The sequence below is a fragment of the Pleurodeles waltl genome, chromosome 5 (genome assembly GCF_031143425.1).
Source record: "Pleurodeles waltl isolate 20211129_DDA chromosome 5, aPleWal1.hap1.20221129, whole genome shotgun sequence".
Lineage (NCBI taxonomy): Eukaryota > Metazoa > Chordata > Amphibia > Caudata > Salamandridae > Pleurodeles > Pleurodeles waltl.
This window is the reverse complement of record NC_090444.1, coordinates 737,431,041-737,452,045: the sequence shown is the minus strand read 5'-3', so window position 1 is coordinate 737,452,045 and position 21,005 is coordinate 737,431,041. Positions and strand designations below refer to the sequence as shown.

The 21,005-nt window shown below is 47.3% G+C and overlaps 1 protein-coding gene across 1 annotated transcript in view; it reads right to left on the bottom strand.

The window, feature by feature from the left end:
* Positions 1-6,186: 6,186 nt before the first annotated feature.
* Positions 6,187-21,005, bottom strand: part of TTC27 (tetratricopeptide repeat domain 27) — a 1,165,789-nt gene continuing 1,150,970 nt past the window's right edge. Inside the window, exon 20 of the mRNA XM_069234695.1 lies at positions 6,187-6,423. Within this exon, the coding sequence (XP_069090796.1) occupies positions 6,301-6,423 (123 nt within the window). The 3' untranslated portion in view covers positions 6,187-6,300. The remainder of the gene's footprint in view (positions 6,424-21,005) is intronic.

Genomic DNA, 21,005 nt, shown 5'->3' with positions numbered 1-21,005 from the left:
TTTTCGGAACAAATACAGGTATTGCCTCCCCCTTTGTGGTCTGGGGCACGACAGATCTGGGTTTAATCCGTTGTTCTTTTGCTCACCATGCCAGCCCAGTTTGGACCCAGCCATATGCAAATCAGTCTTGACCCTGTCCCTCAAGGGAACAGTCCAGCCCGAACTGCCAAGCCAAGTCCTCACTGGACCGGAAACAAGCGTCCTGGGACCGGTTTCAGGGTTTCACCCTTCATCAGCCAGGCTAGCTTGAATCCAGTGGCACAGTGAGCAAGGGACCCACGTCTGGGCATACCCTTCCCACTTAGGGCAACTTTAGCAACACAAAAGGATGATGGACGGAGTGCTGAACAATGCAAACATTCACCCCCAGTCACAGATCTGGGTTTAATCCATCGTTCTTTTGCTCACCATGCCACCCCAGTTTGGACCCAGCCATATGCAAATCAGTCTTGACCCTGTCCCTCAAGGGAACAGTCCAGCCCGAACTGCCAAGCCACCTCAGAAGCTTATGGCTGCTGCATTTAAGTGTGCGAGCAGAGAACACTGAGGCAGCATAATCCTAAAGCCATCTTGGGCCACCTTAATCCATTTACAGCAAATCCATGCCCCTTCAACTCATGCGTACAGCTTTCTCCTTTCTCGCTTTGTGATACTTTTTTGTTTTTCTCTTCCTCCGTCTTTCCAATTAGTGTCTTTTGCTCGCAGTAATTGTTTGATGCAGAAAAATAAGTGCTGACCTTCAAAAATAGGTGCTGGTGCCCTGCACCAGAAACCACTGGCTCAAATTAAGCACTGCCACAGGCACAGCTCATAATAGCAGATCTCAGCTGGTGTAAAGTCTTAATGAGACGGTGACGGCTAGCTAGATTAAAAATAAAACTCTTCAGTATGAATATGGGGACTAGGTTTGCGCGTCTTGGCCCACCAGATTTCAGATAAAAAGGCAGGTCGTATGATTGAGCGTATCATTGGAATGGATGGAGTAGTTTCCACTGCACCCTATACCATTACTGAGCTGTTTGCTCAATTTTATCAAAAGTTGTACAGCCTATATCTAACGCTGCATACATCCGAGCTCCTGGCTTATCTCCAGGGCAGTGGGGTTCTATAATTTGGGGATGGGCAGGCATATGATCTGCAGATTGATATTACTGGGATTTAAATAGAAACTTCTCTCAAGGCTTTGCCCTCAGGTAAGGCTGTAGGGGAGGATTCCACCCCACTTTTTAAGGGTGATACTGTTTGTTGCCCGTGGGGATGTTCCGGACTCCCGGCATATGATGAGGATTATGGTCTTTGCTAGAAAAGGGTAAACCACAGGAAGAGGTGGGGTCATATCCGCCCATCTTTCGTATCAATTCTGATGCCAAGATTTATGTTAAAATACTTGCTAATGGATTAGCCCATATGCTGCCTCATTTAGTTTCCAAGCAACAAGGTTTTATTCCAGGCAGAGATACCATCAGCCATGTTGATGAGGCCATTGCGGCTTTCGATGTTGCAGAGAAAACAGGCTCTAATCTAGCGATGATTTTACTCAATGCCGAACAGGCCTCTGATCGGGTAGTCTGGGATTGCCTATGGGCATCCATGGAAGCTTTCAGGATAGGGGAGCGGTTTATGAGGTGGGTACGGTCTCTGTACAAATCTCCTGTTGCAAAATTAGTGTATGCTGGAGGAGGCTCATCGCCTTTAAAGATACAATGTGGGCCCCGGCAAGGGGGCCCACTTTCCCCATTGCTTTTCTTAATTCATCTCAAACCATGTATGCTTGCTCTGCAGAAGAATCTTAAAATCGAGACTACAGTCTTGGCAGGATATGAACTGAAAGTCAGTGAATATGCTGACGATACAGCTGTATTCTCAACTAGCCCTTCTCACGCAATGAAATGCATTGTAATGGAGGCTGAGAAATGTGCTTCTTTTTCTGGATATAAACTCAATGCTACAAAGATTCGTGCTGTTGAATCACAGGCCGGTTACCTCCACCTCTGGAATGGTGAACACTGCAAATGACCTGGGGATTAATTTAGCTCCCCGAGTTAGTAAGATTTTTAAGCTAAATTATGAACCTCTACTCCACGTCGCCATTCATAAGCTACAGACCTGGAATAGGCCCCCTATCAGCATTATGGGACTGTGTAACATCATAAAAATGAATATCCTGCCCAAGTTTCTCTACCTCTTTTGGGCAATCCCATTAAGAGTCCCAAACACATTTTTTAGGAAACTAGACGGCGCTATCAGCAGCTTCATTTGGGGCTATAAACGGGCAAGGTGCTCTATAAACCGAATCAAGCTCCCATATTGACAAGGGGGCCTGCAGCTCCTGGATTGTAAGGTATATTTTTGGGCCGCTTTTTTCAGGTCGAACATGTAACCTGCTTCCTCTGGTGGATCCGGAGGAACTGGTTTTGGGCTATGGTTTGGCTTCAGGTCCCAAGTATCAGCTCTTTCTCTATCACAGTTCGGACCCTAACTATGATAAGAGGGTGAGATCCAAGTTTGTGAGAGATACGGTCTTGATTTGGAAGGAAATAAGTACCAAATTGTCCCTGAAATGAATCCATCAGAAAACACCATTCTGTGAAAGACCCATTGTTTCCGGGGGTCTTCCGCGACCCTATGTGTAAAGCATGGGCGAGGCAAGGTATTCCGATGGTGGGGCATCTCTATGATTTAAATGGCTTTCGGTCTTTTTCTGATTTGCAAGCAGCATACAGCCTTCCACACACACTTTTTAAATACCTGCAGCTAAGATAATATTTTCTCTCTAAGGGGAAGGACACAGTGGATTTGGAAGGTTGTGCCATAATGGCAAATCTGGTTAAAACCCAAAAGAAATCATAGACTAGCAGTATGTATAAGAGCTTCTGTTAGCAGAGGAAGGACAATAGCTTGCAGTTAGGTGCTAAATGGAGCAAGGTACTCTACTGTGATGTGACTTCCCCGGAGAGCCTTGGGGCATTCGAGGCCAGTGAGGGGGCGATACACTTGATGAGTCTGAAACTGCAGCAATTTGTACAGTGTGCCTGCTTTATCACACGCTGGCTAAAATAGTTAAGTGGGGGTGAGGTACAGCTCTGACAAACAAACCTGCCCGAAGTGTAGCACCTTTGGAGCAGACATTCTTCATATGTTTCATTCATTTCCTGCCCTCACTGAGTTCTGGCAAGGGGTGAACGCATTAGTTTCGATTACTATTGGATTTCAATTACAGTTTACCTCAGCAGCGGTGATGTTAGGGTATAGAATGGAGTTTGATATTGGGATGCGCCAACTGTTGCTTATATTATTTCTGCAAGGCTTTGTATTGCTAGAACTTGGGTAAACACCACTTCTCCTCGGCCTATGGAGTGGTGGGCAACCAATTGGCAAATTCACAATATTGGAAAAGGATTGGCACTAGCTATGGGTACATGGTTGCTAAGGCAATTCGAGAGGATATGGCCCAGGTTCAAGTGGGACTGTGAATGATTATATGTTTGGTGCATTCTGGGTGGTGGCCGTTATGTCTTTTTGGCTCATCATCATATTTTGCTTTGTCTTTTTCCCCCCCACTTTCACCAACTTTTAACTTTGGTAATTATATATGCAGTGTGATTTCCATGTTATGGATGTGTTGGAATCGGACTCAATAATAAAAATATTTTTTTGAAAAATTACAGTTCCAAAATGTCCAAAAACTCTGCTTGAAAAAAAAAAAAAAAAATAACAACTCCCTGTGTGGGCTAGCCCCTCCCCTCCAAACCTAGACTCCACATTAGTTTTTAAACAGCTGCTCACATAATGACACGTTTTATTTCATTTATATATTTGAGACACAGAATTGATTTTGCAAAGAAAGTGTTTTAGTCTTTTTTTTTAAACAGATCTTCAAAACGCCCAAAATCTCTCTGTTTGGGAAAACATCACTTCAATTTCAACAATTACATAACTACTCACCTGCCGCTCTTGTTTGTGCCAGCACTGCCCTGATTGTGTAAAGTGTCTTGTCATTCTTTGAGAACGTAGTAGATGGTTACCGCCCTCGTTCCCTGAGGAGCCGCATTGCCTACAAACATTTCATGCCCTTCTGCAATCCAGCACACCGAGACACTTAGGCCCTCATTCTGACCTTGGCGGGCGGCGGAGGCCGCCCGCCAAAGTCCCGCCGTCAGGTTACCGTTCCGCGGTCGAAAGACCGCGGCGGTAATTCTGACTTTCCCGCTGGGCTGGCGGGCGGTCGCCTTCAGACCGCCAGCCAGCCCAGCGGGAAAGAGGCTTCCACGATGAAGCCGGCTCGGAATCGAGCCGGCGGAGTGGAAGCTGTGCGACGGGTGCAGTTGCACCCGTCGCGTATTTCACTGTCTGCGCAGCAGACAGTGAAATACATGTAGGGGCCCTCTTACGGGGGCCCCTGCAATGCCCATGCCAGTGGCATGGGCACTGCAGGGGCCCCCAGGGGCCCCGCGACCCCCCCTACCGCCATCCGGATCTCGGCGGTCCGACCGCCGGGATCTGGATGGCGGTAGGGGGGGGCGGAATCCCCGCGGCGGTGCAGCAAGCTGCGCCGCCGCGGAGGATTCAATGGGGCGGCGGTACACTGGCGGGACTCCGCCAGTGGTGCCGGTCCGACCGCGGCTTTACCGCCGCGGTCGGAATCCCCATTGGAGCACCGCCGGCCTGTCGGCGGTGCTCCCGCGGTCCTCCGCCCTGGCGGTCAAAGACCGCCAGGGTCAGAATGACCACCTTAGTGTCGATACTGTATCATTCGGTCCAACGGGATCAGCCGGCTCTTGGGGGAGGGGCGTGTGGACGATGGGAAGAGGAACTACATCTACAGATCATTGAGGCTCAGTGGAAATTTTGCTGCCAGCAGATGGGGAGAATTACTGTGAGCAGTCGACTGCGGATCATACACTATAAGTATATACACCACCTCTACTACACGCCGGCGAGGCTTCATCATCACAACCTCCGTGCTACTGACAATTGTGACAGATGTGGGGAGGGAGGGGCTGACTTTCTCCACCTGGCCTGGTCGTGCCCGGGGGTGCTGGAGTTTTGGGGGGCGGTGGAGAGGGCACTGTCTATTATATCCACACATCTGACACTCATGCCGCTGATTGCGCTCTTGGGATACACTGAGAAGATCGCCCCAAGCCATCGTAGATATCTTGGTTTCGCTCTCTTATTGGGTAACCGGAAGGTTGCGTGCCGATGGGGCAGAGGCAGGGCTCCTAAGTTCAAGGACTGGTTGCCTGACTTAGTATATGGTAGGATGCAGTTGGAGACATATGCCGAGATGCTGCTGCGATGCGTCCGCCCTAGGGATATCTGGGCCCCATTGGATGTATTTCTGCTTGAACAGTCGGATCCGCTTGCTGATGGGATCCCTGCGGGGTCTCTCCTGTGAGATACGGGACCACTGGGATGTGGGGACCTTGAGGCTAGAGACAGCGCGTAGAGCGCGGTGTACCTTGTGCATGTAGGGGTGGGGTCTCTGGCGAGGGTGTGATGCGAGCACGTTGCTAAACTCCTGTATGATCCTCCTATGGGGGGTCGATTGACGTCGGCTGAACACTCCCACTTCTGGGAGCGATGTTAAGACATAGCTACGTCATAAGAATGGGGTGCGGCTCAGAGGAGTTGTTTTACTATGAATGTTTTGTATGTTTGGCTCCTGTTACGGAGCATGATGTACCTATTGGAAAATCAATAAATAAATAAAAAATAAATTTAAAAAAAGAGAACGTAGTAGATGGTTTGCTTTTTAGATGATTTTAGAACAATTAATTTTTCTTAAAGTTATTTTTGACATGGTTAAACCATTTCATTGGCATACATACAATCAAAACCACATAATGCCAACACATTTTCTCCTACTAATTTTCTATTTCCTGTCTTTCTAACTTCTGGGTTTTACTCATATGTCTTGATGAAATCGTTGCTTTGTATTCACGTTGAACTGTTAAAAATGTATACATTTTAGATGCAGTACAATGTTGATGGATCCAGTTAATATCGGGTATAAATCTCGTATTGAGGCTATGTTCAAAAAGTGCTTCTTTGCTTATTTCTGTTACACGGCATCTCCTGAGCTTCACAAATCATATTAAAATTACTTGACATACAGAAAATGAAATTGCCATTTCTGTGAATATTGTTTAGAAGCTTCAGAGGCAGTGACACGAGAGGAAGTGGTAGTGTATAAAACTAATATTTATTATGAAGAGTATTATCTTTTCATGATAAGCGCTGTAATCAGTACACGTTGTAGAAAAAAAATAATGTCGTGGACGCGAGTCCGTCTTTATCTCAGTACTGATTTCTCAACTGGTTGCTCATTTCTTGGAGCTCGGTGATCATACAGTCCATTGACCTGACTTCATCGGCCAACTCTGCTGAGACCTCTCCGCTCACCACGTCTGTAAAAAGTTGCTGCAACAGAAAATAGAACATTTTATCTTTAACAGAAGATACAAAGAGCAAGGCTCACACACACACACACACACACACACACACACACATCTAAACATTCCTCGGGGTAACATTTCAAACCAAATTGTACCCTTAATTTCTAACAAGTAAATGAAAAAATGTGTCGAAATGGCAGCAACTGACTGAAAGCCGTCAGTGATCAACATAAAGACAAGAGGTAAAATTGAAGTAAAAAAACAAAACAAAGACGGCTTGTTGATTTAAATGGTGCTAGAGAAACGCAACCATCCTTTCCGATTTGCAACTAGTAAATAAAAACAATAAAAAATGACATAACATACAGACAAAAATATAAAACCAATATCTGAGGAAGTGTTAAAATTGTTTACATAAGAACAGTGAATAGTGGGGCAACCCGAGTTTCAGGTTCTTAGTTTCTAGGTAAAGCCTGCAACTCAAATCGAAATCCCTTGTGTTGGGGCAGGAATGCATTGCCTCATTGCCCAGCTAAAAATATCTGGCATCAAGGACTTTGGATTTTTGTTCCAGACTGCTAATCTAATTGTATGGAGGCCTAAGATTGTCTCTTCAGTAAGTGTTGTCCTGAAAATGAAAGCCATCCGCTTTTGCAACAGTGGGCTACCATCTCTAAGAGGAGTTAGAAGTACAGCAGTGGGAGCAGCATACTGTGTTTTTTTGGGAACAAGTAGTTGTGACCAGACCTTTTTATCTCCGTCAAGGCAGGGGGGGCTAATAGCTACAGCCAGTAAAGATCTGCTGCAACAGGCCATCCCGATCCTGGCTCTAAAATCCCTACACAAGAATGCCTGCGTGGAATAAATGGAAAGTGTGTGAGTGAACCAGAGTGAAGAAGGCCTGTGGATTCCATTGGGTTGTTTATGTGCATAAGATGGATGTGAAGTTGATTTCCCTGACAGTGAAAGTCTGTTGCTGACTGCTGGGATGGAAAAGACCTCTGCATGGCCCTGAGTGCCCCACTGTACAGTTGTCTGGATCCCTCCTGCTAATTTTTTTGTCGAAGGTGAACAGGGATCATGCATGTGTCCCATGATAAAAGCCTGTCTCACGAATTGAAGTCTTATTGGACCAGGATGGGAGCCCAAAGCTCTACCCTCATAGTGGTGGAAGACTACCACCTTCACCAGGAGTTAGGCAGCACAAGCATGGTGGTGGCAGCATACCATGTAGTGATCAGTAGTAGTGAACAGTACTCTTTTTTACCCTGTGTCACTGGAGTGAGGCCTACAGTTTCACACACCCTTTAATAGTTCCACTGCTGTGTGCTTAAATCGCCCTTGGCCTACCAACAGGTAAATGTGGAGTGCTGAACCGCGCAGGAGTAGTGACTCAGCAGCACTGGTTTCATTTGTGCCTGGGAGGATACAGTGCAGGGATGGAGCAATGCTGTGGAGTGCGTGTGGTTAATTCATGTATTGGGTGTTTGCCTGACAGGAACACATTACATAAGCGATGTAGCACTGCGTGCGTAGGGAAAGCATATGCTGGATGTATGTGTGCTTGTGTGAAGTACAATACATGAAGGGTGAAATGTTGTGTGGCACACACATAGTGTGAGTGCTGGCAGTGTGTGTGTTTTAAAATAAGGAGACCCTGGTAGAATAGAAGGAAGCTTAATTACTAAACAACGCGTGCAGACTGTGTGTGTGTTAACTGCATGTGTACAACACACAGAGCTACTAGTGTTGGGCAGTTAGTGTGCTCTGAGTGTACACTGAGTAAACATGCCGGCAAGGGTACATTATATGGAGAACCCTGGATTCATTTTCAGAAACCCAGACTTGCCTGGTGAAGACATGAGGAGGACAGGAGTACCCCAAGACAGATTTGTGCATTGCTGCAGTCCCAAGAGGTGGAAGGGACACACACTGGAGGAAAGGGAGACTTCCTTTGTACTTCAAGAGGGTGCTCTTTGATTCAGTGATAGATCACAAGCAAGAGACCTGGACACATCCCAGGAAGGGAGATGTGGCTCAAAAGGGATTAATAAAGAGTAGGACTGGGAGCCTGTGATTAACCTTTTGATGCACATATAACTGTGGCTGACATCCAAGTGTGAACTCTGGTCACTCTCATGAATTGCGTTGTGGGTCAATCAGCTTCAGAGACATGCTTGCTGTGACATACATCTTTCATGAGGAAAAAAAGAAAAGGAGATGTGCCCACTTCAAAAGAAGCAGAACCCTTAACATAAAACTTCAAAGACCCTATATCAAATTTTATGTCTGGAAAGGGACTATACAAAGGGGAGGTTGAGTCCCCCCAAAAATGGGTCATTGGCCAAGCAGCCAAATAGACTTTGTGAGAAGGGGAATCTCTGCAAGACCTCTGTTTGTGATCAGGACCAGGGGAAAAGGCCTGCTAGTCTCCCTGCTGGTTGAGGGGACATAACTCATGACACTAAGTTCACCTGTCCTGGAGCTTGGCACACCATTGCCTGCCTGCTTGCCAAGACCAGTATAACCTGTGATGCAGAGGACAGCGTTGGAGGGAGTGTGGTCCTGTGGGTAGCTGTGCACTGAATGGGTTGTTCCCCCTGTGTAGTATCAGTTTTGCGACCCTCGTATGCCATGGAGGGCTGCATTGTTCTGAGCCGTTATTGGAAGTGCTGGGGGGAATCATGAAGCCGAACTGCTGTGCCACGGTGACCCTTTTGCCTGCAGGGGGTCACAGCTGTAGTGACTTTGGGCCATGTGTACAGGACTGCTGAAGTCGGTTAACCCATTTGTCAGGAGGGGCTGACGTAGTGAGGATAATCGCATAGTAAGAGTTTGTGCCCAGATTGTGATTACTGCGGCATCCCAGTGTGCCAGAAGGGGCTGCGAGTACCATCTTGGCCTCGAGTCATTGCCGGGAATGAAGGAGACCTGCTGTGACTAGCGAAACAAGCCCATACGCTGTGATCTGCACCTGTCAAAGTCCCCAATGTTCAGTGAGGCGACGCTGAGGACATTGCACAGTCACTGGAGCTCCAGTTGCAGGGTCACATCAGCACCTCCCACCCCCTGGGGGAAGCGCAACTTACCTTTTGTGTCCACTGAGCAGAATCAGCTCCCACCACTGGAAACTTACCAGCAGCGCTACTCAACAAGAAGAATCCGCCCCACGGAGTGCTGCAACGGCTATCGTGAGGGGCCCAATTGTGCTATACGGGATCCGGACTTGGGAGTGCTCGAGGAGAGGGCACTCACTACACCTTTGAACACTTCCATACCGCTGGAGTAGGTAAAACTAAAAGGAGGTCTTTGGGGCCTGAGGGACCTGTTGCTAATGACACTGTGGCATCAAAGACACGTTTTACTAATTCCTAAAGAGTCAAAGGGAGAACTCTTGAGTACGGCCTACTTTGTATTCTCTGGATGCGGCCACCAGTAAATGGGGAATAAATCAGAACATGTTAGATGAAGGCGGGTGGGGAATGGATTTACATAGCAACTACTAGTGCACCAACCCCAACAGGTGTAAAAGTCCTCAGCCACCACTGTTGGTCCCAGTAACCCCTATGTGCCCAGCGGCCCTCTGAAAGGCCTTCTGAAAACTGCCAGCAAGCGGTGGGGTGCCTAACATTTAGGACCTAAAGATGCAGAGGTGGCATTGTCCTTTTCCAATTTGCATCAGTAATGCAATAAGCCCAGGTTTTTACCTTCTGTGCACAAAGGTGACAGACATAATCAATTGAGAACACAGGTTTGGGCATTGACTTCAGCACCATGTCCATAGATCAGATGAAAGATTTAAGTAGGTAAAGAGGGTTGAGGAATCCCAGGAGTAGGGATAGGGAGGTTGTTGCTAATTTCATTAGGGACCACTTAGAGATACAGAGTGAAAAGGAGGAGGCTGTAGTTGAAGCAACCATGGAGAAGGAACCATATTAGGAACCCAGGAAGAGAGTGCTGTAGACTCAGGTTCTAGGATCCCCTAGGTAGAGATATATCCCAGACTTATGCGGAATGTATTCCCTAATGATGTTCCAGAGTTTCACTACAACACTCTCACCTTTAGGTTTGAGAATATCTCAAGTGTCCAAACCACCTCAAATTTCCCAGGGTACCAGTGTCTCCAATTCCAGGAGTAAAGCACTTGGGTTGGTTGAGTCTAGCAGAGATTCTGAGCTTGCAGTTGGTGCTTCAGAAAGCTAGAGCTGAGGAAGAAAAGAAAGCCAGAGTTCTAGTGGGAGATGCTAGGACTAGCTCACCAGCAAAAAGAGGAAACAAGGAGAGAGGAAAAGGAGCAATGGGCCCAGGAAGACAAATTGCGAAAGAGAGAAAAATCAGAGACAGTAGATAGCCCTTGAAAGAGAGAAACCTAGGATGGCAGCAATGACAATTCCATCTTGATTCTACTTCCTGTTCAGGCCAGGTTTTGGCCAAGGTTCCAAAAGAGCTTGTGCATGTGTATGTGGAAGGTCAGGATATTTTAGAATGGTTCATGAGCTTTGACGCCTCTTGTAAAGTGCAGACCTTAAATGAGGTATCTAGGGTATCTACCTTAATGGCGCATTTAACTGGAAGAGACAGCCGTCATTGGGAGGTTGCCTGAGACAGACCAGAGCGAATGAAGGAAGCTCTCATTTAGGGCTGAACCAGCTCAATACCTGCAGAGATTTTGTGACTGCAAGAGAGTGGACGGTGTTCTGTTTGAGACATGGATTCATGATGTAATGCATGATTGGAATGAGTGGTTAAGAGGGTTCGGAGGCCAAGGATTTTCAGTCCCGTAAACAGTTGATGGCGACAGAGCAACTCATGAAGGAGTGCTCTACCCCAATGAGGAATACCTGTCTGATCTGACAAAGAGGGATACAACAAAACTTGCAGACGTACTGAGAAACAGATTATCCTATAGTAATAAATATTTTTTACTTAAAAGTGTTCATTCTTCTTAGTGCAGTAAGTGTGATACTGTGAATAACTAAGTAGGGTTTGTTAGTGTTACCACAGTACGCTAGATCCCTTTATGGGAATGTTAGTAACTGAAAAGCAACACCTCTATTTCAATTACATGTTGAACAGTGTTTTGCGGGTCTACAAAAACCTGTCTTTCACATTCAGGGTTGGTGCACTGAATCATTTTCACCTGTGCCACCTGTGGGTGGGAAAGCACACCTTGTGGAGCTACGCCAAAGTCATAGCTTATGCACCACTATAGAACCTGTCCAGCTTACCAGACAAGTGGTAAGACAGGAGGGAAGACAAAGGCACAGTTAGTGCCTCTACCAGTTGCAGGTGTTCCATTTGTGGGGTGGGAATAGACATTGTTGGTTTGACTCCCCCTCACAGTCAGGCAATAAGTACATCTTGGTTGTTGTGGATCACGCTACCAGGTATCCTGAAGCTGTACCTCTGAGGAGCATGACTATAAAGGCAGCAGCAAGAGCTCTCTTAAAGATTTTTTTCTAGTGTTGGGTTTCCAAGGACGGTAATTTCCGAACGGGGAACTAACTTCATCTCTTCTTACATGACAGAGATGTGGGTGCAAGCAGGTGTGACATACCACTTCTCCACAGCAAACCACCCATAAACCAATGGTTTGGTGGAGTGGAATAACAAGACACTACAAAGCATGATGGGAACTCTCTCTCTGTAAGAGAACCTCAGGAGAAAGTGGGATCTTCTCCTGCCATGTCTCTTGTCTGCCCACCAAGAGATTCCAAAGAAGGGTGGGAAGGAACCTCAGAGTTTCCACAGAAGGATGTGGTGGACTCTGTGGTTGGCCTCAGGAGATTGAGGAGCATTACATGCTGATTAAGCAAAGAAAGCTATGCTGACTGGCTATTGGGAAGGTCAGGAGGTGATAGTGCTAAAGCTTGTTTGTCCCAGGGCTTTGGAGGACAAGTGGCGTGGGCCATACAAGGTAGTTCTGAAAGTGTCCAAGTTATACCATTTGGTGAACACAAGTGCCACAAGGAAACCCAAGAGGGTGTTCCATATGAACAGACTGAGGCCTTTCCTCTGGAGAGACTACACAATGAATGTCATGGCTATGATAGAGGAAGTTGAGGATGACAGTGAACTTCTTTCTAAATTACTGAACAGTGACATGAAGGATGCCACTGCAGAGGGGTTCAGCTAGCCACCAAGTTAATGCCTGAGCAGCAGAGAGTGTTTAAAGAGGTGTTGTGGGACAGTTTGCTAACTTCTTCTTGCTGACTGCAAAGCTGATACCCATCCGTGTGAATGACAAACACGGATGACGCTCTGCCAGTCAAGGGTATAATGTACAGAATTTCTGACTGGGTGCAGGGATGTATTAAGGCGGAAGTAGCCAAAATGTTAGACCTGGGAGTCACTGAGAGATCTTGTAGTCCTTAGACTAGTCTTCTGGATCTAGTACCAATGCAAGGGTCTATTGAGTTGCGGTTCTGTTTGCACTACCAAGCCCTCAATTAGGTAACCAATTCAATCACCATAGAAGATTAGCTTGTGGATCAGTTAGGTACTGCAAAATAAGTGAGAACCTTGGATGTGACCAGTGTTTAAGGACAGATGGCTTTGGCACCAAATACTAAGGCGAGCACTGTATTTTCTACACCACAGGGGCTCTAACAGTTTAAGGTGATGCCCTTTGGGATGAAGAATGCTCCTGCCACTTTTCAGCACCTGGTAAACCATATTTTCATAGGGCTGGATCAGTTCTATGTGGCCTGCTTGGATGATACTGTGTCAGGTGTCGCAGTCCCCTGTAGTCTAGCTTGCGCATGAGGTGAGGAACTAGACGATTTGCCTGTTGGATGTCAAGATTCACTTTGTGATGGTGTGTGCAGTATCTACTACCCAGACTAAAGGGAGGGCATTTTTTGGACTCAGCATGCGTTACAGAAACTTTGTAACCAGCCTCTGAAGCCACTGAAGTACAGTTGCCCCATTGACTTCTTGGGGCAACCCAGGAAGGTAAAATGGACTGCTGTGTATCAAAAGGCATTTGAGGAACTAAAGAAGGCACTATGCACTGCACCAGTACTGAAAGTGCCTGACTTTAGTCGGCCTTTCTTTCTACAGACAGACCCCTCTGACAAAAGAGTTGGAGCAGTGTTGTATCAACTGGATGACAAAGGTAGAGAGCGTCTGGTAGCCTTTATTAGTAGTAGATTACTACATAGAGGGCAAAACTATTGAAAAGGAGTGTTTTAACATAGTCTGGGCCTTGCGTATGTTCGATTAATATTTGTTTGATACTAAGTTTGTGGTGCAACAGATCATAAGCCACTAAAAGATTTTATGGATATGAAGAGAGAATCCCAAGTTGTTGAGATGGTCTATTTCTTTGCAAGGGTTAGACTTTGCAGAGGAGCACAGAGCCGCAATGAACCACAGGAATGATGACTGACTTTTCCTACGGTTTTACCAAGCTGACCACCCAACCTCTCTAGCTTAGGAGTTAGTTCAGAGTGTTCTGATCTATGAGGGGTGTCTTTTGGGATGGAAAAGTCCTCTGCATGGTAGATGTGCACCCCTGCTGTGAGTGCCCTACTGTACCGTCAGGTGGATCCAAAATGCTGGCTTTTTTTGTCATAGGCGAACACGGATCATGTATGTGCACAATGATATAAGCCCCTGTCACAGATTGTGGCCATGTTGTACTGGTAGGGGTGCCCAAAGCATTACCCTCATAGTGGTGGAAGGCTACCACCTTCACCAGGGATTAAACAACACCTAATAATATAATCTCAGGTGAATTATGTCTCACTCATATTCTACCAAGACCAAAGTAAATAATGAAATGTACAACACAATCCTAAATTAACATGATTCTTGAGACAATATTTTACTACAGTCTAATCCAAAAAGTAGGCTTTATGTCTTCATCATACACATTTGATTGTTACTCATATTGTTCTAGGCAATAGATACTTTAAATTGAGAAAAAATTGCAAACAAAAAAACAACAACAGTGCAGTTCTAAGTGTTCATGCACATCACCATAAATTTGTGAGCAACCTAAAGTAAATACAATATATGTATGTAATGCCAAATTAACTTTTCCAGTCCAATGTTTCAAACTGATGGCACAATTAATGTCCATAAGAACTCATTTTAAGGAAACGTGTTCTGTACCCTAACCTAAAAAGGGGGACAGCAGAAGGCCTCAGCACAGTTTGTTTGGGAAATCCTATCTTTTAGTCAAATCCTCTTAGAGTGGGTTTCCACATTAGTCCTTCAGGCTCAGTACCCGTGACAGAGGCTGTTGACCTGTTTCGACCCCTGTACTCAGGGGGTCTCTTCAGGAGTGAGACCTAGAGCACCTGTGTGAAAATAGTAATAAGGTATATAGGCTTGAATAAAGGTGAAAGTGTTGTGTCACCCATCTAAAATGTGTAACAAAGTTGACATATTACCTTTACCCAGGAGTTAAGCGGCACAAGCGCGGTGGTGGCAGCATACCGTGTAGTGATCACTAGTAGTGAACAGGCCCCCTTTATCCTGTGTGAGTGGAGTGAGCATACAGGCTCACTCACCTTTTAAAAAGTTATGCTGCTGTGTGCTTAACTCACCCTTGGTCTACATGAAGTAGATGTGGAGTGATGTGCAGGAGTAGATGACTCTGTGTTGATTGTATGTGTGCCTGGGAAGGATACAGCACAAAGACGGAGCAGTACTGTGGAATGCGTATGTGGTTCATACATGTACAGGTGCATGTATGCCTGAGAGCAATACATTACATGAGCGATGCAGTGCTGTGCAGTGAGTGCGGTGGGTGTGTGATTGCGTGAAGTAAAATACATAAAGAGTGAATGGTTGTGCAGCACGCATATACTGAGTGTGTGAGCTGGCAGTGTCCCCTGTAAAATAAGCACATCCGGGTTGAATATAGGAAAGCATCAGTACTGAACAAAGTGCGAAGACTGAATGTGTGTGGTGAATGCATGTGTACATGCAAGGGTACAATGCATAGAGATATTAGTGTTGGACAGTGAGAGTGCTCAGAGTGTGCACTGAGTAAATGTGCCCGCAAGGGTATATTATATTGAGACCCTGGAATCCATTTCGCGCAGCCCAGGTACTGCCTGGTAAAGACAAGGGAAAGAGAGGAATACCCCCAGACATAATTGTGGACTGCGACATTCCTGTGAGCTGGGAGGGACACACACAGGAGGGAAGGAAGACTTCCTTTGCACTTCATGAGGTTGCTCTTTGATAGGTGCTAGAGCACAAGTAAGACACCTGGACAAATCTCAGTAAGGGAGATGGGGCTGATAGGGGAATCATAAAGAGTTGGGCTGGGAGCCTGGGATTATCCTTTTGACCTATCATTGTAGCTGACATCCAGGTGTGAACTCTGGTCACTCTCATGAATTGTGTTTTGGGTCAATCAGCTTCAGAGCCATACCTGCTGTGACAGATATCTTTCATGAGGAAAGATGAAAGGGAGAAGTGTCCACTTCAAAAGAAGCAGAACCCCAACATAACATTCCAAACGTAAATCACATTTGTTTTTTGGGTAAGGACCATAAGAATGGGAGGTTGAGTCCCCAAGATCTGTCATGTTCTAAACAGCCAGATGGGCTGTGTGAGAAGGGGAAGCTCTGCAAGACTTCTGCCTGTGACCAGGACTGGGTACAAAGGCCTGCTAGTCTACCAGCTGGGTGAGGGGAAAGCACCTAGGACTCAAAGGCCACCAGCCGTGGAATTTGGAACACTAGTGCCTGCCTGAGTCCCAGGATTAATGTGCCCTATGAGGGAGAGGAGAGAGTTGGAGGGAGCAAGGTTCAGTGGGGAGCTCTGTACTAGGATTCCCTGAGCGAGGTGTGAGGCTGTTGCCTGTGTGCAGTATTGGCTCTGTGATGCTCGTATGCTAGAAGAGGGCAGAATTTTTCTGAGCCATAACGGAAGCGCTGGGTGAAACGCACCAAGTGACCCAGTATGCCAGAAGGGGGTCACCAATGAACTGAATTTGGGCCAGGTGCGCAGAACATGTAACTGCCAAAATAAGCAGCTCTGTATGCCAATAGGGGCCACTGCAGTGAGGGCGAGCGCATAAGGAGAGTCTGTGCCCTGACTGTGATGACTGCAGCAACCCCACATGTAAGGAGCAGCTGCCAGAACCAACCACTTTGGCCTAGGATTCAGGAATCACCAGGACTGAAGAACTGCTTTGACCAGCAGATCGAGTCTGCATGCTGTGATCTGCACCTGACAAATCCCCGAGGCTGACCAAGACACCACCAAGGATGTCGCACTCTTGTCAGAGCTCCAGTCAGGAGCCAGAGGATCACACCAGTAGCACCCATTCCCCACTCTAGGGGGAAGAGCAACTTACCTTTTGTGTCTGTCAAACGGGAGCATCTCAGATCACTGGAAAATGACCTTTCAGTCAGCACTGCACCGCTGGGTGCTGCAGCAACTATTGTTGGTGGCCAGATTCCACGTACTGGATCTGGATTTGGGAGAAGCTGAGGAGAGAGCACTCACTGCACAGCTAAACACTGCTATAATGCTGGAGTGGGTAAGACTGAAACTGTGCCTTTGGGGCCCCAGGAACTTGCTGCTAACAGTGTTGCGGCACCATAGAAACTTTTGACTAATTACTGAAGAGTCAAAGGAAGAACTCTTGAGTATGGCCCAATAGTTTGCATTTCCTGGATGCAGCCTGCTAGTGAATGCTTACATCTCTTTTTGTCTATGTTATGGGAACTTCAGCCTGGAGACAACCCTGCTGAGACACAGTGCGAGTCTGGCAGACAGCCTGAGAAGGACACATGAAAGGAAAACCAACCCAAACTGGTTCATCCAATGTCTGCTATACATAAATAAAACTGGAAGCCACTGATCCACTTATTGTTCCAGTCCCAAGTTCTCTTTGACCAAGGAGTGCTCCGTAGAGTATCCAGACGACTGCTGTGCAACCAGGACTGGTGTCCGCCTGACAGTCAGCTCCCTAGAACTGAGGGGACATCACCTGGAGTCTGATCTGAAGGAAGAGTTGTCTACTTGTCCTGAAGTGCCTGAAATAACCTTGCCTGAGAGAAGAAGAAAGGAGTAAGCCACCCTATCAGCCACGCTGATTAAAATTGTGGACCAGAGGTTGGCCACTCCGGAGCTGACGGTCCATCCACCAGTCTCCAGAGAGCATTGCCAGTGTCCTCTGTATTGCAGCCAGTCACCCTTGCTGAAGCGAAGGATCTATGGTACTTGTCTGAAGTACGCCTGAGATGACCACACAGCCAAACAGACTGTTGTAAAGACTGTGACACTTGAACTATAAGTGTACAAAAACAGACACTGAAGAAGGCAGCCCAGAATGCAACAACACTAGGACTCAACCTGCAGTGCACCGATCGGACTGTGATGCAGTTTCTGAACGTGTAAAGCATCTTGAAGTGGCCAAACTTCTGTCAGCCAAACTCGCGGTTCAAAGCAGACTGCATTGCTGCCTCAACCCCAGGATCTGCCTGCAGAACTGGTAAATTACCAGCCAACATGCTTGGAAGAAGGACCCTGCATTGACCTGTGATTGCCAACTTCCCATCGAATCGTGTGCCCAGAAGAAGGTCGACCCTCTGAAGACAGCTTGCGATCCCGACCGCGATTTCCTCCACAATTCGCTGCATACCCGGCATCTCCTCATGAGGTGGGAGCGGACAGCCACTGCAACCGTGGTTTTTGCATCTTCCCTAAGTGAAGAGGAGGGAGGGCACAGACTGGTGCGTGCTGAGGCCTAGTCAAGGCCTGCCACAAGGATTGACTTTAATAAGAAGACTGATGCCAAGAGAGACTAAGCGCAAGGGAGGTGCATTGCAACTGTGACTCAGACCTCAATCAGACTTACCCTATCTTATAAAAGGGGGACAGGATGAGCAATGGGGGTACCTTATCCCTCGGTCCAATGGCTCAGCAGCAGAAACCCAGAGTACCTGTACATTGCAGTATGCAGCACTGACTTTCAAAGTCCATTAAAAACTTTCTTTTCATAAAAGACAGGTACTGTGACTGCTCATCAAAACAACCAAGGAGAGTAAGTGCTAAAGGGGCTTTACTTGGCACAGTTTGCAAAGCTGTAGTAGGATGAACACCAGGGCATCAGAGACAAATGTCACTGGACCCCATGAATGAAGCCCAGTGTAGGAGGCTGGCCTGGCTTACAGTGGGTACCTGAGGGTACTTACACTTTGTGCCAGGTCCAGTTATCCCTTATTAGTAGATTAGTAGTGTTCTAGCACCTTAGGCTGATAGAGGAAGCTATAGCAGAGCAGCGTAGGCTGATCTAGGGGGCATGCAAAGCTCCTACTATACCATTTATATCATATAGGTACTTTATCATAAGAAACACAATAATCAGGGTTACTAAAAATAAAGGTACTTTATTTTATTGCCAATGTGTCAAAAATATCTCCGAGGATATACTCCCTTAGGAGGTAAGTAAAATACACAAAATATACACACAAACCAAAATCAGGTAAGTAAAACAGTCAGAAAGTAGTGCAAACACTGTAGAATACAATAGGATGCAATAAGCCTAGGGGGCAACACAAACCATATACTAAGAAAGTGGAATGCAAACCACAAATGGACCCCTAGGCTAGTGTAGTGTGTAGAGGGTCGCTGGGAGTATAAAAAAACAGTAAGGGTGTCCAAGATACCCCACCCAAGACCCTGGAAAGTAGGAGTAAAGTGCTGTTACTTCCCTAGAAACACACTAAACTCGTGATAGAGGATTTTGCAAAGGCCACAACACTGAAGACGGATTCTTGGACCTGAGGACCTGCAAAGGAAGGGGACCAAGTCCAAGAGTTGCGAAAGTGTCTGGGGGGGGGGCCAATGGAGGGGGGGGGGGGGTAGCAGGGGGGGGGCAGGAACCCACTAAAACCCAGATGAAGGTGCAAAATGGCTGCCTCCGGTTGGAAGAAGCTGAAGATTCTGCAACAACGAAAGGTGCTAGGAACTTCTCCTTTGTGCAGAAGATGTCCTATGGAAAAAAAGGGTGCTGCCCGGGCCCAGGAAGGACCAGAATGTCGCCACTTTGGAGAGGAGACAGAGGGGGCCCTCAGCAACGTAGAGAGCCCACGCACAAGAAGGTAGCACCTGCAGAAGTCCTTGAACATGGGTTCAAGATGACTGAACACGGCAGTCGTCTCAACACCACAAAAGGGGGTCCCACGAAGCCAGAGGTCAACTCAGGGAGTTGAGCACTGCAGGACGGAGTGCTCGGGACCTGGGCTAGGCTGTGCACGAAGGGTTCCTTGCAAAAGTGCACAGAAGCCCTAGCAGCTGCAGTTCACGCGGTGCACAGGATTACTGTCTGGAGAGGGGAGGCAAGGACTTACCTCCTCCAAATTTGCTCCAACACTGGACAGTCTGGGTCACTCGGGTCCACCACCTGTGTTCCAGGGGCCACGCTCGTCAGGATGAGAGGGGTCCCAGAGTACCGGTGATGCTGACGTTTGGTGCCTGCTGGAGCAGGGGGAAGATTCCGTCAATCCACAGGAGATTTATTTGTGGCTTCCAGTGCAGGATGAAGGCAGGCAGCCCCCAAAGCATGCACCACCAGGAAACAGTTGAGAAAGCCAGCAGGATTAGGCGCTACAATGTCGCTGGTAGTCTTCTTGCTACTTTGTTGCAGTTTTGCAGGCGTCCTGGAGCAGTCAGTGGTCGATCCTTAGCAGAAGTCGAAGAGAGAGGTGCAGAGGAACTCTGGTGAATTCTTGCAAGTCGTTATCTGAGGAAAAGTTCACAAGAGAGGCCACCTAGTGAGGTAAGCACCTATCAGGTGGGGTCTCTGACGTCACCTGCTGGCACTGGCCACTCCGAGGCATCCAGAGTGCCCTCACACCTCTGGATTCAAGATGTCAGAGGCCTGGGACACACTTGGGGAGCTCTGGCCACCACCCCAGGGGTGGTGATGGACAGGGGAGTGGTTACTCCCCTTTCCTTTGTCCAGTTTCACGGCAGAACAGGGACTGGGGGTTCCCTGAACCGGTGTAGACTGGCTTATGGAAGGAGGGCACCATCTGTGCCCTTCAGAGCATTTCCAGAGGCTGGGGGAGGCTACTCCTCCCCAGCCCTTAACAACTATTTCCAAAGGGAGAGGGTGTAACACCTTCTCTCAGAGGAAATTTTGTTCTGCCTTCCTGGGACTGGGCTGCCCAGACCCCATGAAGGCAGAACTCTGTCTGTGGGTTGGCAGCAGCGGTAGCTGCAGAGAAAACCCCAGAGAGCTGGTTTGGCAGTACCCGAGGTCCATAGTGGAGCCCCAGGGATGCATGGGATTGGCACCCCAATACCAGGTTTGGCATGGGGGGACAATTCCATGGTCTTAGGCATGTTACATGGCCATATTCAGAGTTACCATTGTGAAGCTACATATAGGTATTGAACTATATGTAGTGCACGCGTGTAATGGTGTCCCCGCACACACAAAGTCTGGGGAAATTGCCCTGAACTATGTGGGGCACCTTTGCTAGTGCAAAGGTGCCCTCACACTTAATAACTTTACACCTAACCTTCAGCAAGTGAAGGCTAGACATATAGGTGACTTATAAGTTACTTAAGTGCAGTGAAAATGGCTGTGAAATAATGTGTGTGTTATTTCACTCAGGCTGCAGTGGC